The sequence below is a fragment of the Maniola jurtina genome, chromosome 11 (genome assembly GCF_905333055.1).
Source record: "Maniola jurtina chromosome 11, ilManJurt1.1, whole genome shotgun sequence".
NCBI lineage: Eukaryota > Metazoa > Arthropoda > Insecta > Lepidoptera > Nymphalidae > Maniola > Maniola jurtina.
The window spans coordinates 10,928,855-10,947,839 of NC_060039.1; the positions used below are offsets into that span (position 1 = coordinate 10,928,855).

The following is an 18,985-nucleotide window of genomic DNA, read 5'->3' on the forward strand; positions in this document are numbered from 1 at the left end:
TACCTATAATTTATAATAAATTATGGAATGGTTACGAACCAGAGACACACTGCGTTAACAAGGCTCTCTCCGTCACTTACTCCATACAATCGCAGTTCCAATTTCATTTGAATATTAAGCAACCAAAGCCCATGAAATTTTGCAGACATATTCTAAAAACTAATATCTGTTCCTGTGGTGTTTTAATTTTTCTAAAAATATGTAGTTTCAAAATTACAGGAGCTCAAAGATTTGTGTGTGAATTTTTAAGATCGCGTAACTTTGAAACCGAATATTTTAACAGAAATCTGGAAAACCACAGGCATAGATATTAGTTTCTAGAATATGTCTACAAAATTTCATGGACTTTGGTTGCATAATATTCAAATGAAATTAGAACTACGTTTGTATGGAGCGAGTGACGGAGAGACCCCTCTTAAGGGACCATATAAAAAAACTTTGGAGATTTAATATTTTAATAATTATTATTTTTGGAATATGTCTGTACTATAGGTAATAATATAATTTATTTGACATTTCAATAATACATACTTTATAAGTCTTTAATATTTTGTGAACATAAATAGAAGTGGATACAATTTCTTAAAGAATTCAGAATTAAGAATAAAAGAAGTCTATCTAAAAGAAATTTAATTATTAACTTTAAATCGGAAATGATAATTGATTTTTCTTTGATTTTTTACTATATTGGTAATTATGATTACCATGTTTTTTGTGAATTATTAAATCAAAATTATATATTATAGTAAATCATAGTTTATTTTTCAATCGCTACAATTTAATTTTTTGGTACCATCGCAGCTGACATTGCTTTATTTTCATCTCTTTCTCGGTACATTACAATGGATTATTATATTTTTCTCACATTTTGGCTACATTAGGGCCTGTTAACAGAGCGTGCTTCACAGTGTGAACGTCTGCTTAAAGTTCCTTGGGGATTCGCATAGGACATGTTTCCGTCGCGCGTTTTGTATGTTTCAAGCTTAATTTGTAAGATGAAGACTAATATAGAGGAAATCGAAGCTCGTGGAAGAGGAAACTGTAACCAATAAGGAGAACTGGGCTGTAGTTTTGAAGACACGATGCGGTTCCGTTGGAGGAGGAAGTTTCGGTGCGTGGTCTTTTCAAACTTAGCTCATTTACTGCCACTGTGAAATAAAATCAGTGATAAGAATGTGATTTCGCGTCGTCTAACACAGAACAGCGATGGCTGAACCTAGCCTAGTGGTTAAAACACCCGCCTCCTATTCGGAAAGTCGGCGGTTTGATCCCGGGCACGGCTAACATTTCGAAGATATAATATTAGGTATATCACTTGCTTTAACGGTAAAGGAAAAATCGTGAGGAAATTTGCACGCCTGAAAGTTCTCGATAATGTTTTGTGTTGATCATGATGATGAACAGCATTATCTATTGGTTCATGGACTACGCCTCCTCAATCTTGTGAGAAAAAATAAAAAGGCACAAAGTAAAAATCATTAAGCAATATTTACTTTAAATTGAGCTATAAATAACCTGTAACCATTAAATATTCCATAAAGTATAACAAGTTTAATATTAGTTACAAAGTTTCCTTTCATCCGTTAAAATTATGATCACGAAAATCCGCTAACAATTTGAGAAGAAACTTCAGTTTGCGGTGCGCGTAGTTTTAAAATATGCAATGGAATACTGGATAACCCCACAGTCCGCGAAACTGACGATTTGGAATCATAAATACAACACAATATACATTTATAATATTTCGTGTCGAGGTTTTTGTGGGCTTACATACAACAGTTTAGGGATATTGCCAGAAATATTTACAACACATCGGGCCAAGAGGTACCTTTTAAATAATATTTGTTGAGTGAGTCTGTACAGTGCAAATATGAAATTGGGAACTAGATACAATGTAAAATGCCACCCGTATTTTTTTATTTTTGAGTTAGTAATTTTTGTTGAAAGCTAATAATAACAATCAAAAGTAACTTTTAACTAACGATATTCCTCCTTCATCAATTGTTATTCAGAGGTGGGCAGGCATATTCGTCATCGCAGGGCTAGACTATCGCCCCGGCCTGTGTCATTTATCCAGTCTAACCAATAAGCACAGGCATTTATTGATCGCCAGAGCCAGTACCCCAGTGCTAACCAGTAGGAGGTACTATAGGTGGGTGAGGTTATCTTTTGGGCTTGAAGCGCTAACAGAGGTTATAAGTACCCCTTACCGTCCTCTAATTTTCAACCCCCAACCTAAAAAGAGGGGTGTTATAAGTTTTACGTGTGTATCTGTGTATCTGTCTGTGGCATTGTAGCGCCTAAACGAATGAACCGAATTTAATTTAGTTTTTTTGTTTGAAGGTGGCTTGATCGAGAGTGTTGATTGTGTTTCGTTGTTAAAATTAGGTCTAGTTTCATACAATTTCATATTATGTGTCCTTTATGAAGACAACCTGTTTAGTAAGGCTTACCAGTAACTGTCTGTTTCTTTATGTCCGCAAACTTTTCTCCGGGACCAACTTCATCCGGGATGGTGGCGGTGCAGGTGAGCTGCAAACGGCCGTGCGCCGGCGTCCGCAGTTCCGCGATGGATACCCACAGAGATATGGGGGGAGGCGCCAGGATTCTAGGCTTCTCTCGAAACTGGTAATATTATGTGGAACTGAGATAATCTATATTTGAGGAGCTGGAGAACAAAATGGTATAAGTGCACGGATCAAAATATTTTTTCTTGAGTCCAGACGTTTTGGCCCACTGAAAACAAATTTGAACTCATTGCTAAGCAAATCGGCCTAAAACTGTACTGCAATGCAAAATGTCTGTCTACTAAATAGATGATTTCATATCCGGGTAAATGCCTAGAAAATCTAAATAGATTTTTAGAAATCCTGACGAAACTCTTTGGTTTTTGGGACAAAAAGTTGCTTATGTCCGACCCCGGTATGCAAGGTACGTGTATCTCAGTACCGAATTTCATTATAAAATCACTTAAACTGCCCATCAACTCTGAAAAGGTAGCCAACAGACAGCCAAACAGACACAGTTTTGTATATATAATATTAGTAACGGTTTGCCGATTGGAAAACGGCCCTGAAGTGATTAGGATTTTCACTAATATTTTATTCAATCTAAAAGGCATAAAACATCTTGAATAATTAGCTTAGACGACTTAATATAAAACTAGTGCGATTTAGACTCTCAGTCTTGAACAAAGATCCAATAAAAGATTAAGTATTAGATACTTTCATTGTCTAGATCGTGATTTTGATAAAAAGTTGCGATAGCACTAGCCGCGTCGTAGTCAAAGTTTTTGAGTGGACTTCTTAGTTCTTATCTTGAAATAAATAGATTACCTACTAATATTTTATATCTGGGACAACAAAGGTCAATTTCGGATATCCAAACTTTGACTAGATTAAATTTTAAGCTTATAGTAAAAATAGGAAATAGGGTTATAATAAAATTAGGGATTAGATATTTTGTTGAATACAAGCAGGTGTAACTTTGTAGAAGTCCATGATGTACAAGAAATAATGAGCTTAATTCTCTTTTATCCGCCAAAACAAACAAATATGTATGGAATAACGATATCTGTATGGAATAATAATATACAGCGTGTGACATTACGATATGCAATTGCAATTGTGCATTGTGATGTCTACATCTCCTGAGAATGCTCCGGTGTCGGAACGAAACGTACCATACAGATTTGTCGGATGGATTATAGCGAATCAAGCTCGCTGTTCCATGTGCATTAAATATTTTGTCTTATAGCGAAATATGAATAGCAGGTCAAACCTTAGCCATATCTTCGCTCTGTCCGTCCTTCAAAGTGCACTTGCTTTGCTTAGTTAAGTTGGCAGGCGAGGGGGTAGTCGTTTCGCTCACCAAAGCCCAGTACTTGGCCGTGTAGTTGAACTCAGGAGCTATGTATCGGTGCTGGTGTTTCCTGTGCCTGTACCCGCTGCCGCCTTTGTTCCTCGTAGAGCTTGACACTCGGTAAGAGAAATACCTTATTGATTCTTCGGGCACCTAGAAAAACAATTTACTTAATAGTTTGTTCATCTTTGATCATTATAAAATACGCCTATTTATAAAAGTTTTTGTTGAACAGGTTTCTAAAACAGGCTTACCTACTTCAAAGGAGTGGGTACCTATGGCAAATTTATTAAACTTACCTTTTTTTAAACTAAATACTTAGATAGGCATAAGCTTAATCGCACCAAAATAGATAATTATACAACCTAAGTAAGCGCCTAAGGTAGAGTCATTATTATCATCATGATCAACCTATTGCCGGCTCACTACTGATCACGGATCTCCTCTCAAATGAGAAGGGTTTGGCCATAGCCACGCCAGCCCATTGTAGATTGGCAGACTTCACGGACATTTTGAAATCATTATGAAGAACTCTCATGCATGCAGGTTTTCTCACGATAATTTTCTTCACTGTTATAGCAGGTGATATATGATTGCTTAAAACGCACATAGCGCCGTAAAGTTAGGAGTGTGCCCGGTCTTGAATATTGTCCGAATTCTTGAATATTATGAGGCCTCCCACAATGCTCTTTTTCTTTGCCCTCGCCTTATCCCGTTACGCGGGGTCGACTTCCCAGACTGCTCGTTATTGATAAGAGAAAATATCTCACCTTTTCATTATCAATGTACCACGTAAGCCGAGGCGCGGGGGCAGCTGGCGCACTCGTGCAATTGGCTCGGATAAATCCACCAATCACAACGTCCGGTTTGCCAAATGTTATTATCGGTGGATGCTTTTGAGAATCTGATGAAGGACATAGAAGACTGAGTATTTGCGCAATCTAAGTAATGGAACACAACTTCCTTATAAAACATAGAAATCTAAGTAGATATTTGTGCAACCTGAGTAAAGGGATTCACTAAATGTGAAATACCAAGAACGAAATCTACCTATATTGATGAAAGAAATTATTTATTAATCTTCGGTACTAAAAGAAAAGGAAAAAGTTTTCAAAGCGTTTCGAGTTTACCTGCAGGTAGGTAAGGGTAAGTTCTAGAAACTGAGATTTAGGTATCAGAAAGTACCTAACAGAGATCTAGATTTGTCTGAGTTTCATTTGTCTATCAGATTTTAAGACAGTTACCTTTCAAAATCGTCCCAGTTCACTTTGATTTTCAGAAAAATATCGGCATAAATTGCTGTCCAAACTCCCCTTACATACATACATGTGCTTAAAGGTCTGTGGGGGTGATTAGAGACAATTGAAATTAAATCTATTGTTCTCGGTCTTTTAGGTATAATTCAATTTCACTTACACACGACAGTCAACTGGTGAGGAGGCGAGGCGGCAGTGAAAATGGGCGTCTCTAGGGAGACCTCGCACCAGTAAAGACCGGAGGCAGTCGGGTCCAAATTATCTATCGTAATGGAGTTCTCCGTCACGAGCGACATCTGCAAAAGATATCTGTTTTATCTCTGTACCAATTCTTAAAAATTCCAACATCAGGCATCGAACATTTTTTGTAAGAATCGAATCTAATACAATATATTTTTTGAGAAATAAATTCATTTCTAATTTTATTCTTTAATTTAGTTTAATAAATGATTGCAGATGATTTTCACTTTGCTAATATATTCTGGGAAATTATTTAATATTTTCAATGTAATAAACTGAATGTTTTTTTTACAAAGGGAGGTTTTAGTTTAGTAGGACTGCTCTGGTACTTAAGATCCTGTTATACCTATTTAGCAAATTAATCCCGCAGAGGTTTTTTTCAACAACTTTTAAACAAAGGTTCGTTAAAATGAATTTCCACTTGTTTCCATTTTGCTGAATTGAAATTTTGATAATATGAATTTAAAACTTCTGCACTGAACTATTCTACCGCAATAAAACAATGCTCGATGCGATTTTAGAATTTTAGTACCTGTCTGCTGCGAAGTTTCTAAAATGTGCGGTTAGGATGAATACATGAATATATAACTGTTTTGCGGTTTTGATGCATTCGAATATTTGAATACTTCAAACGCGTTATTGAAATGTTTAAATTTTCTTTTAAAATATTAACTATAAGCTAACCTAACTTTTAGCTAATGCAGGTACAAGTCATATATTTACCTATCCGCGTGGAATGATGTTCAAGAATACTTATTTACTTGTTACATTCTCACGCTGAACAGTCAAGATGATTCTTTGTGCCAAGATAAGCCAGCTCTTTTTGAGAACTCTACTTGTCTACTAAATTCTTTATTTGATAAGGTTATTACAAAAAAGGTCAGTGGATCGTGGGCCCGAATTGCCCCTACAGTGGTGATGTCGCGTAAATATTCCAAACTAAATAATTCCTGCATTTTTTAAAGGTTTTCGTATTAAGTATTTGGTATTGTAAGAATTTTCTCAAAATCCTTTCTAAGTGAGAATATACGTTATAGAGAGAACCTACATGCAAAATGTCAAGTTTTTAGATCCACCAAATTAGGATGTGGATATTGTCAGTCAGTTAGTCACGATACCTACATGGGTTTTAAAAAATCCTCGGAGACAAATAAACAAGAAAAGTAGCCCGAGTCCGTCCTCGGGGTGCAAGCTTTTTCTGCACATTTCGTCAAAATCAGTTTAACACTAACGGATGGGAACAAGAAAAACTACCATTAGCTACGCACACTTTTGCATTCCATACTTAATATTATAAATGCGAAAGTGTGTGTCTGTCTGTCTGATTCGTTTTCACGGCCTAACCGCTGAACCGATTGGTACAGACTTAGGATAAATCCCGGGTAAGGACATAGGCTAGTTTTTATCCCGGAAAATCAAAGAGTTCTTACGGGATTAAAAAACCGATATTGACGCGGGCGAAGCCGCGGACATCCTCTAGTAATAAATATTCTGTCATGAGGCGCCATCATCGATGGGCACCAACCAAAGCGCATCGTTTATGCGTTTCTTGCGGTTTGAAATGATGGAAAAAGTACTTAGATTAAACATGAAACCAACTAAAATTTCAACTCACATTAAGTTTCCCTCCAGGAAAGGTATAGTTGGTGTAAGGTGGGACGCGCTCTCTCACGTATTGCAGGAGCTTGGCGCCAGTCCTCAGGAACTCCACCTTGTACAGCAGCTGCGGAGGGACCTGGTGCAGGCAGCGCAGCGTGGCGGAGCCGCCGCGCGCGACCCAGCTGGGCGCGGTTATCCGCACGTCCACATCTGTCGCTTGGCCGGATCCTGGAAACCGCGAATCCGTTAAACTTTCTACAACTTGGACATCACAGTCGATTATCACTATTAAATCACTATATAGTCTAGTCATTTGGTGCTCAAAAAGTGCCTTATCTGGAATATTTTCCGGGAATTATGCAAATCGGTGGTTTTATAGATTTCAACGTGCTCTTTCCGAATTTTTCATTTTGCCACCTCGTATCTTTGCCACTCGCGCCACCATCTTGGAAAAATGTCGTCCAAAAACGACGACGTTTTTTGACGATAACTTTTTTCCGACTCATTCTACGATGAAAATGGTTATGTAACAATTTAAACTAGAGACAATTTCCTACAATTTATGTAGTCACCTTTTTTACTACTCATATTTTAAACTATCTGATGTCCGCGACTTCGTCCGCGTGGATTTAGATTTTTCGAAATCCCGAAGGAACTCTTTAATTTTTCGCAAAATTAAAGATTTATCAGAAGAAAAATTAAAGAGTTATCAGAGAGTTAAGAGAGAGGATATTATTTATCTGAATTCCTCAGCCAAATCCGTCTTGTAGTTTTTGCGTGAAGGAGTAACAAACATACACACAAACTTTCGCCTTCATAATATTAGTATGATGTGAAAGTGTATTTGTTTGTGTGGTTTTGTTGGGGTGTTGGTTTATTTGTTGTTTCTTTTTGGTTGGTCCTTGAATCACACTGCAACGGAGCAACAGATCGACATGTTTTTTGCATGAATATACAGACCTGAAAAATGACAGGCGTTTGCCGCTAATAAATAATAATTGCGACAATGTGACGATCGCTATACGCTATATCATTTTCTTTGGCCAAAATTATACTTATCTCACTATATTAGCAAAAATGCATTGTAGCAGCTAAAACGGAATATAATATTTAGCCAAACAAAATTGAGACTAGCTAGGGCCTAATCATCGATTTGTGCTGATTTCAGTCAGATCGAACTGTCCCATTAAACTATTGGAGTTTATGGCTATTCTCTACCCATGTTTTCGCAAACAATTTATGCATTAGACCTATATTTGGTCACATGTCCCACCTTAATTTTAGTATATATTAATTAAGTATGTAGATGTTAATTCAATTAATTTTAAGATACATTGTAGTGTTAATAGTGATCAAGTAAAAAAAGTTTTCTTTTCTTCTTTTCTTTTCATTATAATAATCTCCTATGTAGCTGTATAGTCTCCATTAATATGGGCTGCTGTGACCGAAATTCGTTCAGGGGAATATAATATTATTATTTTGCGAGAGCGCCCGAATCTGCGTCCTTAATTTGCGGACGTAGACCATAATATCTTGCATGAGTGAACAGCTTGTACTGAAATACAGTATTGTCTCTCAGACACTAAGCCAATACTTTAGCATCTCCCAGGGGGTGAAGGAAATTAATGAGTGAACTTCAACTGTTTACAGGACAGAACGTTAACTACGATAAACTTTAGTTGCTTTGAACGATCTCGGCTTCGAAGAATGTATTACTTGGAACTACTGTTCTCTTGACTTCCTACCATGTAACGTTTTGGTTAAACCTTAACCCTTTTTAGGGCTCCGTGCGAACGGGATCCTATTACTAAGCATTTGCTGTCCGTCCGTCCGTCTGTCAGCCGGCTGCATCTTGTTAACCGTAATAGGTGGAGATTTGAAATTTTCACAGACTATGTAGGTATTTCTATGCGGCTATACCAAAAAATAATAAATATATGAGAATGACCTTGCAAATAAAAAAAAAAAACCAAATTTCTTGTACGATGGTACGTGTGCGAGTGCTACTTGCACTTGACTGATTTTTATTTAAGGTAAAACTGGTGCTAATTCGGTTGCACTCAATTTCTCAACTAAGCTCACAGGTCTAGTAGGTATTGCTTTCTTTTTCACAATGTTCTCTGCGACAAAGATAGAATTATTATGATGGAGACCACCATTCGCGATGTTTTACGATACAGTAGTTCAAAATACGTTTAAATGCTGCATCTCTACTAATATTCACCGTAGACCTGTAAGTTATGGACAGTGGAATTAAGTTAAGGGAATTAACACCAACAAAAGATTTTGAAAATGTCAATAAGATCTCTAAAACCATAAATCCACGCAGACGATGTCGTGGATATAAGATACTTATATAAATAAAATGGCTCAGTTAGAACATTCCTCCTTCCAGTTATCGTAGAATATTACGGAATGTCACCATTATTTTTTGTTGTAATATCTGTATACAAAAGAGGGTAGATCACAATTCTAACGTAATCACTGAAGCACGTGACCATTATCCTTCAAAAAGACTCGTGTCTCAAGCTTTGTATTCCTCCAGTTAATTTAGATACCGTCGTCTCGTTATTACAAGGATATTGCTTATTTTATTCATACAAACAATATAGTCCAAGAGCATGTAGGAAATTTTGAGGAAGTGCTTTTTACTCGACTCTCTTTTACGTTAATAGCACAGCATGTCACAGAACTTAGGACTTATTTAAATCTCCCATTCTGAAGGACAGATTTACGGCAACGCACAATCATGTTACGTTAGTTTACTAGAAAAGTTACATTAGGGTATCTGCTAGCAGATGTAGTAGATGTGTGTAGCAGATGTAGTAGATATTATAAATGCGAAAGTGTGTCTGTCTGTCTGTCTGTCTGATAGCTTATCACGGTCCATCCGTTTAATCGATTTTGTCGAAATTTAGTACAGAGGTGGTTTGCATCCCGGGGAAGGACAGAGATTTTTTATCCCGGAAAATGAAAGAGTTCCCACATGATTTTAAAACACCCAAAGCCACGCGGACGCTGTCGCGGGCATAATCTACTTTACCATAAAGTGTAAAACTTAAGAACTACTATAATAATACTATACAATACTAATACTTTCAACCTTTATCAAGCACCTCTTCAAAATTTCCAAAGGGCTCTCTGGCCGATATAAATAAGGCCCTTACATGAAATGCGAGTTTTCCGGTCCAAGACGGTATTTGGATAACAAAGACTTTGTGACGTAAATATCGTAAGACGTTTTATAATGTAAAGTAGACGGGACAATGGAATATCGTAATAGCGATTTAGAGAAGATCTGTTGGGATTCATTTAATGGTCTCATTACAAATACCTACTTTTGGCGCGGTTTAAACTGACGTTAAACCAAAAAATAATTTTTATTTTTATTTTATTATTTGGCTTTACGTAACATACTATAACTTATCCGGGGAATAAGGTTAGTATAACGCTCTCTCTGATTTTGTATGTGATTACTGATTACGTAACTGACAGAACGTTATACTTACCTACTAACATTCCACGCATAGGGTATAGTAACTGACTAACAAGGCAGTGAAAATATAATTCTGAAATAAACTGATACTGCAACAGCTAATATCGTACAAAGGTCGTTCCTATTGTTAGCTGATAAACATTGCCAAGGCTGTCGCTTTAATGGCGTTTCGATGTATAAAGGGGTCAGTTTGTTTTATGAAGCCGGTTCGAACGTAAACACTTATGAGAAGGCACGTACCTATACCTGTATTATGAATGGTTACCTATAACAAGGGTTGGTTTAAAACAGATCAAAAAAACCATTTTTTGTCTAAATACGTTTCAAAATGTTTATAGTATTTTGTATCTTCAGAAAAAATAAGGAACCCCTACAGAATCACTTTTTTGTCTGGCTGTCAATACCCGACAAAAGAATAGAAACCATAAGCTATTTCCTGTTGACCTAGAATCATGTTTGTCAAGTAACAATGTCTAGCACAAGTAATGGGAAAACCCGGAAACCGTGAATTTGTGGTCACATCACAAAGAAAAACTAAAAAGTGTTATTTCTTGTACGATGGCCTTCAGAAAAGAACATGTTTAAACACTATCATTCCAAACATTCGTTTAAAACAAGGCCAACTCGTCTAATACTGTACCTACCTGTAAGTTCAAAAGTTGCACAGCTTTTTATTCGATTACCAAATCATTTTCTGGAGTTTTTAAAAACCCAAATCCACGCGGTGCAAGTCGCAAGCATCATTTATCTTCTAGTATTAAAATATTAATTTTAACGAGTGTACTCATCCCCTGATGATTTACGCGAGTTTTCATTGTATTTGCCGGTCGCCATGCTAGAGCTTTGTTCAAACCGAGGCTTCACGGCTCGCAACTGATTTAGGGTGACCAGTCAACATTGAGCTATGCTGCGCTGTGCTGTGCTTAGCTACGAGTAAGTTAGCTTTTTTATAATAAAAACAGCGAGCAAACAAGCAGACGGGTCACCTGATGTTAAGTAATTACCGTCGGTTATGAACATTTGCTGCATCAGAGGAACCGGCAATGCCTGGCCAGCCTTTCAGGAATTTTTTGGTCCGTCCCTTGAATAACCCTGGTGGGAGGCTTCGGCCGATGCTAATTACCACCCTACCAGCAAAGCAGTGCCACCAAGCGATTTAGCGTACCGGTACGATGCCGTGTACCAAAGGAGCCCCTATAATACTAGCTAGTCCTAGTTTAGGGGCCAGGACTCCATGAAACATTTATGTGCTTTGGTAAATAAATTTTCATTTCATTTTTCATTTCATTTCATTTCTTGCTTTTAAACACAGCAGAGCCGTACAAAGCATAACACAGAAGAGTTCGTTTGTATCTTCATTACAAGGGGAGCAATAGAGCATAGTAGAGCACAGCGCAGCATAGCTCAGTGTTGATTGGTCACCCTTATCCCCGGCCGTTTCATAGATTCGTCTTTTTTCATTAGCAAGCAAATGCTGGTTGACATTTCAAACTGCAGCATAGAGAGATTTGAATTGCATAGAAAAAACTTTCGTATAGATACTTTCATATTGCGGTGCTCGCAAGGGATTTTTTATTCCGGCTTAAATAGACATTTCTTGGCATAAGCAATGAGAAAAATATTATGTTCACAAATACGGCAAACTAATTAAAAAAAATTCAGCGTGCAACCTGAGGTCTTAGAGAGTAGGTAGGTAGCTTTTCAATTTTCAAGTAATTTAGTACTGACACAGTTCACTCTGGTATTGAGGAAAATATTTTACTTAGTAGGTAGGTTGATAATTATAATAAGGCTGTGATAGCCTGGGGGTTAAAACGTCGACCGTCCTTTCGTGGGGTCCGGGATTCGATCGCAGGCGCCACCTCTATTTTCTTGGAGTTATAAGCGTTTTATGCCACTTAAGATTAACAGGGATGGAAATCATCCTCGGTAAAGTAAGTGATCGAAGAACGAAGAGTATGAAAGATGGTTAAACATGGCCAAACCTTCTCAATCTGAGAGGAGACCCGTGCTCAGTAGTGAGCCGGTAATAGATTTATGAACCATATGCCGGCTCATTTTCAAAAATGGAATCCTGTGCGTGGTTAGTCTTACAAGCGCGCATAGATAAATACACCCAGTAACTTTTTCTGCTGTAATATGATAGGGGCTTGGACTGAAGTAATAAAATTGATGTTTTTTATAGCGGTAGTTTATGGAACTAGGATTAATTATAAAGAAAATAATAAAAAAAATAGATTTTGGAAAATTTTAACATAATTAATATTAACGTCACACTGTACGGAAGGCGATCAATGATGTTACAAGGCATAAACGTCAAATATTTCTCCATTTCAAACATAAAAAAGAGTGATTTTTGCGGGAAATAATTTATATGTTAAAAAATTGATAAATACTTAAATAATATCATGTTTTTTATTTAATTTTATTATATTTAATAATAAATTCTAGCGTCATAAATTATACAAAACATCACATGATATTTTTATTACTACAGTCCAAGACCCTATATTGGTATTTGTCGCGAAGATGTTGAATACCCTAGCATAACAAACGACCTTCACAAGTAAAGTGGAATGGGCACTAAAACAAAAAGCTAGCGCTCCATTCAAGCCATCAACAAAAACTCTACTTCAAAAGACTGTGACAAAAGTATTAGTGGATATTGTTCCGAATACAGTCGGTATAGAGAAATGTGTAGATATTACGAGTATTATTAGATTCATTATGTTACTTTGAAGCATAGACGATGGATATGAAACAGGATAAGAGATTTTTTTATTCGAATACAAGTTAGTTCTTGACTACTATCTCACCTGGTGGTAAGTGATGATGCAGTCTAAGATGGAAGCGGGCTAACCTGGATGGACTATGGCAGTCAAAATTGAATCCTATTTAAATATTATAAACACAAAAGTTTGTAGGTATGTATGGATGGATGCATGGATGTTTGTTACTCCTTCACGCAAAAACTATTGGATGGATATGGCTGAAAGGAAAGGAGATAGATGATATCCTGAATTAGCACATAGGCTACTTTTTATTCTGGAAAATTAATGAGTTCCCACGGGATTTTTAAAAACCTATATCCACGCGGACGAAGTCGCGGGCATCAGCTAGTATTATATAAACATGACAAGACATAGGGATAGGCAAGTTGACGTGTCATCCGGTGTATGATTCCGCCCCGAGTTCCTGTTCCGGAAATAGGCGTGTCTTTGGTTACTTCAGCCTTATTCAAAGTTTATTAAATACACATAACTATAAATGTAGAGAATGGTGGAAAGAAAGTGAAAAATAGAGTAGATAGAGTATGAATTATAGTAATATAAGAGATAGATAAACATGTGAATGCAGCTATATGCACGGCAGGAAAGTTGACGTGTGATCCGGTATATTTCCGCCCTGCGTCATCCTGTTCCGGACAAAGGCTTCTCTGTGGTTACTGGTTACGTCAGCCTCATTCACTTCATTTAGTCACTATGCATATTATAACGTTACTATGAATATAGATGGATGAGAAAGGCTGAGGACCGGGTATGGTGGCACTCTATAGAGAAGGCCTTTGTCCAACAGTGGACATGCACAAGCTGATGATGATGATTATGTTAATTATAAATAAATATGGATTGGCGCGAATGAAAGAAAAAACAGAAGTAGATAAAATATGGACTAAAGTAATATAAGAGATAGATTGTTATATGAAGGCAGCTATATTAAGACGTGTGACAGGTGAGTTGATGCGTCGTCCGGTGTATACTTCCGCCCTGCGTCATTCTGTTCCGGACAAAGGTTCCTGTGTGGTTATTGGTTACGTCAGCCTCACTCAAAGTTAATTGAATACATATGACATTACAATAAATATGGAATGGTGTGAGAAAGAAAGACGAAAATAGAATTAAATACGGATTAAAGTAATATAAAAGAGAGACAAACATGTGAAGGCATCTATATTAAGATGTGTGACAGGTGAGTTGATGTATCGTCCGGTATACACTTCCTCCCCGCGTCATCCTGTTCCGGACAAAGGCTTGTGTGTGGTTACTGGGTTACGTCAGCTTCATCCAAAGATAATTAAATACACCTATAAGTATCGAGAGTGATGTAAAAAAAAGAAGTGGAAAGAGTATGAATTAAAATAATATAGGAGCTAGATTGACTTCAGAAGGCGCTATACACTTCCGCCCCGCGTCATCCTGTTCCGGAAAATGGCCGTATGTATGTAGTTACTGGTTACGTCAGCCTCACTCAAAGTTTATTACCATTGAATTAAACACCATAGAAATGCAAACCTCATTTATTACTTGAACAGGCTTACGAAATGCGCGTCTACCTAATTACAACGGAACCCATAAATATTTGTACCTAATTTGTATCCTTATTGCTGAGGGTCGTAACTCTTACCTATTAATCATGTAAGTGTAAAGGTTTTGTTGGGTTAATAATGCAGCGGGTTCCGCGTTAATATCACGTCATGACACTAATCAGACTAATATTATAAATGCGAAAGTTTGTATTTATGTGTGTGTATGTGTGTGTGTGTGTTTGTGTTGTGTGTGTATGTTTGTTAGGTATATACATATACCTACATAGCAACTGTCATTTTCGTATTTCAGTTAGTCCACTGTCTCAGTTCAAACTGAATACGTCCTCGGATGATTAAACGTTATGTAATTTCTTGTTAGACGAGTCCCATTTGGGAAGTTACCGATAATAATTAATAATTATTGTTTTCAAGACAACCATAGTTTGATTTTAAAGTCTTGTTTGTTTTATTGCAGTTTAGAAACGTCCTACTTATATCCAAGAAAATGGCTGAGATGTGTGGCTAAATGTGAACGATTTATGTGTAATATTCCTACTTGCTTTCAGAGTTTTAAAGTATGGAGAAACTGCGAACTTCTTCCGAACTCTTTGTCAGTTCGTATTTTGCGTTCGTGGAACTTTGGGAACCAGTTAGAACTTGGAATCCTACAAAACAGTTCATATTTCAAATACATATTAGTTTTAAATATACCTACTACTTATATGTAGATGCTACGTATCTATGAGTACTAACCAACATTAAGAAACTAGAGTATTAAAATTACAAAAAAAAATATAGCAACTCACAAGCTTAAATTGTTTTCAATGTTCACTTATTTAAGCATTCCCCAATTTAAGAGAAAATTCTGCTGACTATTGTGCATATGACTCCGTAAAAAGGCAAAATAGCGTACCTATAGAAATAGTATTTTATTTAGATTTAGATGTATTTATTAATTGTAAAAATGTACAATGGGGTAAAATTATAAATGACCAATTGCAATCTGCCCTTTTCCTAGAATGCTTCTTATATTAATTAGCTGATGCCTGCGACATTGTCCGCATGGGTTTAGGCTTTATAAAATCTCGTGTGAGCTCTTTGATTTTTCTGGATAAAAACTAACCTGATATTCTCTAGGTCTAAAACTATATCCATGCCTTGTCTATGCAAAAAATTACATCGATCTATTGCTCTATTTTGGTGTGATTAATGGACAAACACACTGTCACATTTAATATTATGGAAAATTGATTGCACGCATTCCACGGACTCGTATTAAGCGATTCGCTTCCTCGTTTCTTATACGCAGTGTGAAGTTTGAAGGGCATATTCCCTTCAAACCTCCGTTTTCTCCGCCAGCTTCTTGTATTGATATCTTCAAAAGAAAAAAAGGCATCTTCTAGGAAGGCATGCTCCATCTTAGGCTGCTTCATTATCTACTATTTGGTGTGATTGCAGTTACGCACATGCCTATATTATTATAGTTAAAAAAAAGCATTTTAGAAATTGACGACACCCAAAAAATAAAAGGAGTTTTAGATAAATTAGGTAACCCAAACACGAAGAGTAAGTATTGGCTGGTGTAATTTATTTAATTAATTACCTTTTAAGTGACAAAGAGATGCGCAGTAAATAGATGTTTCAATTTCAGACTAAAATTAAAATGTAAATGAGTAGCTACCGGCGTTTAATTATGTTGGCGTTCGCGTATAAGCAATTAATTTTGTATTAAATTAAGTGCGATTACATTAGCTAATAAAAACAGTAGCGCTTATTCCTAAACTAAAGTGGCAGGATTGAAAGGATACGTGCTATCCTTTTTTTATGGAAAATTATGAAAGGGATAGCACTACATAAATAAACCTATCTGTCATATTAGTTTTGTAGTGATTATGTAGGAATAAGAACCAGTGCGTAGGTTTTAAATTTTTGATTACTTTGGATTATTGAAATGCTTTTAACCCTTGACGATACTCGTGGGGTAGTAGGGTCCCTAACGATCATATTATTTTTATTAAAATCTTTATTCTTACGAAAGTGACATGATCGAATATTCACGTGCCTATTCTAGTGACTTCAAATACTTCACGGGTGGTAGATTTTAACCATGTTTTTACTTATAGCTCAGTAAATCTGCTAAAGGTCCTAGGCCACGAGTGCAGTTGCGTACAAAATATTTTGCTAACTAGTTAATTTTGGTTTTCTTTGTTTTTCTGATGGTTCATTGATAAAAAGTTAAATCTTTATCATAAATAAGATTTATGTTAAATGACCAAAAATTACATTTGGTTTGGTTACTTTCAAGTACTTACTTAAATATTTGTTTTAAACTAGACTAGGCCTTTGAACTATGCACTAAACATCATATTATCATGAAACCGACACTTTTATGTTTTAGCCTATAAATTTCCTTATTTTTTTTTTAATTTTAATAAAACTGCTGTACAATATACCTACTATTTTACATAATTATCTTTTATATAACTATCATAAAAATAAACCTTTACTAATTTTGTAAATGCACTGGGACCTAAGTCCCCCATGAGTTTATGCTTAGTTACGTGACTGAAAATAAAGAGAGTAAGTAGTTTAGGGATTAATTTGGGTCCAGATGTATCTCCGAGTTCAGTAAACCAATTTTGATCAAAGTTAGTGGACTATAATAATATGTAAGTCTGCCTAATTTAATTGAAAAAAAGTTTATCTCAGATAGTTAGATAGATAGATAGTACAGATAGTTATCCGTACTAATATTATAAACCCGAAAGTGTGTCTGTCTGTCGGTCTGCTAGCTTTTCGTAGCCCATCTATTTAACTAATCGCTTACATCTCGGGGATGAACATAGACTACTTTTTATCCCGGAAAATCAAATAGTTCCCACAGAATTTCTTCAATATCTAAATCCACGTGGACGAAGTCGCAAGTCATCTTATGAGAATTTACAGGTATATAATTTCAATAATTCTTATATTATTATAATTAAAGAAAAAATAATCTTTATTTGCTAAACTTACCTTGTTTTAAAGTAGCAAAGAAGACCAGTATTGACCAAGACAGCCATATCCGAGGAGGCACCATCGCCCTCGTTTCCACTTTTAATTCACCATAACTTGCCGCGTCACCACTTTCACACACTTTATCATTAAAAAGTTATCATATTGTTCTTAAATACACGTTGGCACGTTCAGCATTTGTCCCACATTTCCAGATGAGTACCACCTAAAACCCTTTAAAACCTTGTTGAATTCAGTTTCAAAAAAAAATTAAAAAGAAATGAAAACTAAAATAAGGCAAAATTTCAAGCAAAAAAACGATAGATCGATTTCGTCGTTTAGCACCAGACCTACCTAAATGCACTCGGACAAAGTGCGGGGAAAAGCTAACTAATAAAAGTTTAAAGAATCCATACCTACTAATATTATAAATGTCAAAATGTGACTAATTATCTGTTACTTTTTCACGGCTCGTCCGTTTTACCGATTTTTACACACAAAGATGCATTAAATGCAAACCCAAGCAAAACGTAGTTTAACTTTTGTCCCAGAAAATCAAGAGTACTTATCCACGAGCTTTTAAAAAATCTTAATCCACACGGAAGAAGTCGTCGTCTGTTTGGTAAAGATCTAGCTGGCATTCTGGAGACAGATATAGGCAACTTGTTCTTGGAAATCAAAGAGTTTCCACGGGATTTTAAGAAACTGAAACTTACGTGGAATAAGTCATAGACTTCATCTGGGTTTCTATAAATAAGGTGCTTCAGTTCTAACACGCAAATAAAGGGTACGCAAGAATCCAAATTCGGGTTCAAATAATTTATTCAATGGACCGGAGGCATTATCATAACTAACTAAATAAATTACGTCCAGTAAATAGGCCTCCCTTTACATGTTCTCTGAATAAAGAAAGCTGGCTTTATTTTGCAGAATTCCATGACAAACACTGAAATGGACTCATACGAGTACGCTGGAATAGAATTTACCTACCTACAAAATGACAGTTCTTTTTTGCGCCGATTCGAAGCGCCCAACTGAGGTATCGGGAATTAAAATTGGTTTCAGTCAATTGGTTTTCGTGCTGACACTATGTTAAAAGATATCTCATCACTAACATTTTAGTTAATAATACGCTCACATGACGCTTACTGCTGCGTTTCAAAATCGAGTTGGTTCAAAAACAGTCCAGCGTGTATTAACAGAGGTCAGTGACGAAGAACAAGAAACATGCAA

The 18,985-nt window shown here is 36.2% G+C and overlaps 1 protein-coding gene across 2 annotated transcripts; it reads right to left on the minus strand.

Moving 5' to 3' along the window:
• Positions 1 to 552: 552 nt before the first annotated feature.
• On the minus strand, positions 553 to 17,982 carry LOC123869489. 2 transcript variants are annotated; one of them, XM_045912413.1, is made up of 7 exons: positions 17,774 to 17,982; positions 6,973 to 7,184; positions 5,278 to 5,413; positions 4,632 to 4,765; positions 3,871 to 4,014; positions 2,454 to 2,625; positions 553 to 1,148 (listed from the first exon to the last, which is right to left on the minus strand). In XM_045912413.1, the coding sequence occupies exons 1-7, from the start codon at positions 17,835 to 17,837 to the stop codon at positions 1,003 to 1,005; spliced, it is 1,008 nt and encodes a 335-aa protein (XP_045768369.1). In that variant the 5' UTR covers positions 17,838 to 17,982; the 3' UTR covers positions 553 to 1,002. The 2 variants fall into 2 exon arrangements, with proteins under 2 accessions (XP_045768369.1, XP_045768368.1); XM_045912412.1 differs by having other exon boundaries at positions 3,781 to 4,014.
• Positions 17,983 to 18,985: the final 1,003 nt, after the last annotated feature.

What these genes read in the sequence shown, in the direction of transcription:
- LOC123869489 (XM_045912412.1), bottom strand. Translation starts at nt 17,837, where the DNA reads ATGGTGCCTCCTCGGATATGGCTGTCTTGGTCAATACTGGTCTTCTTT. An exon ending in CTTTGCTACTTTAAAACAAG is followed by an intron (nt 7,185 to 17,773) that starts GTAAGTTTAGCA and finishes CGCGGTTTCCAG; the next exon opens with GATCCGGCCAAGCGACAGAT. An exon ending in TCACCAGTTGACTGTCGTGT is followed by an intron (nt 4,766 to 5,277) that starts GTAAGTGAAATT and finishes GTCCTTCATCAG; the next exon opens with ATTCTCAAAAGCATCCACCG.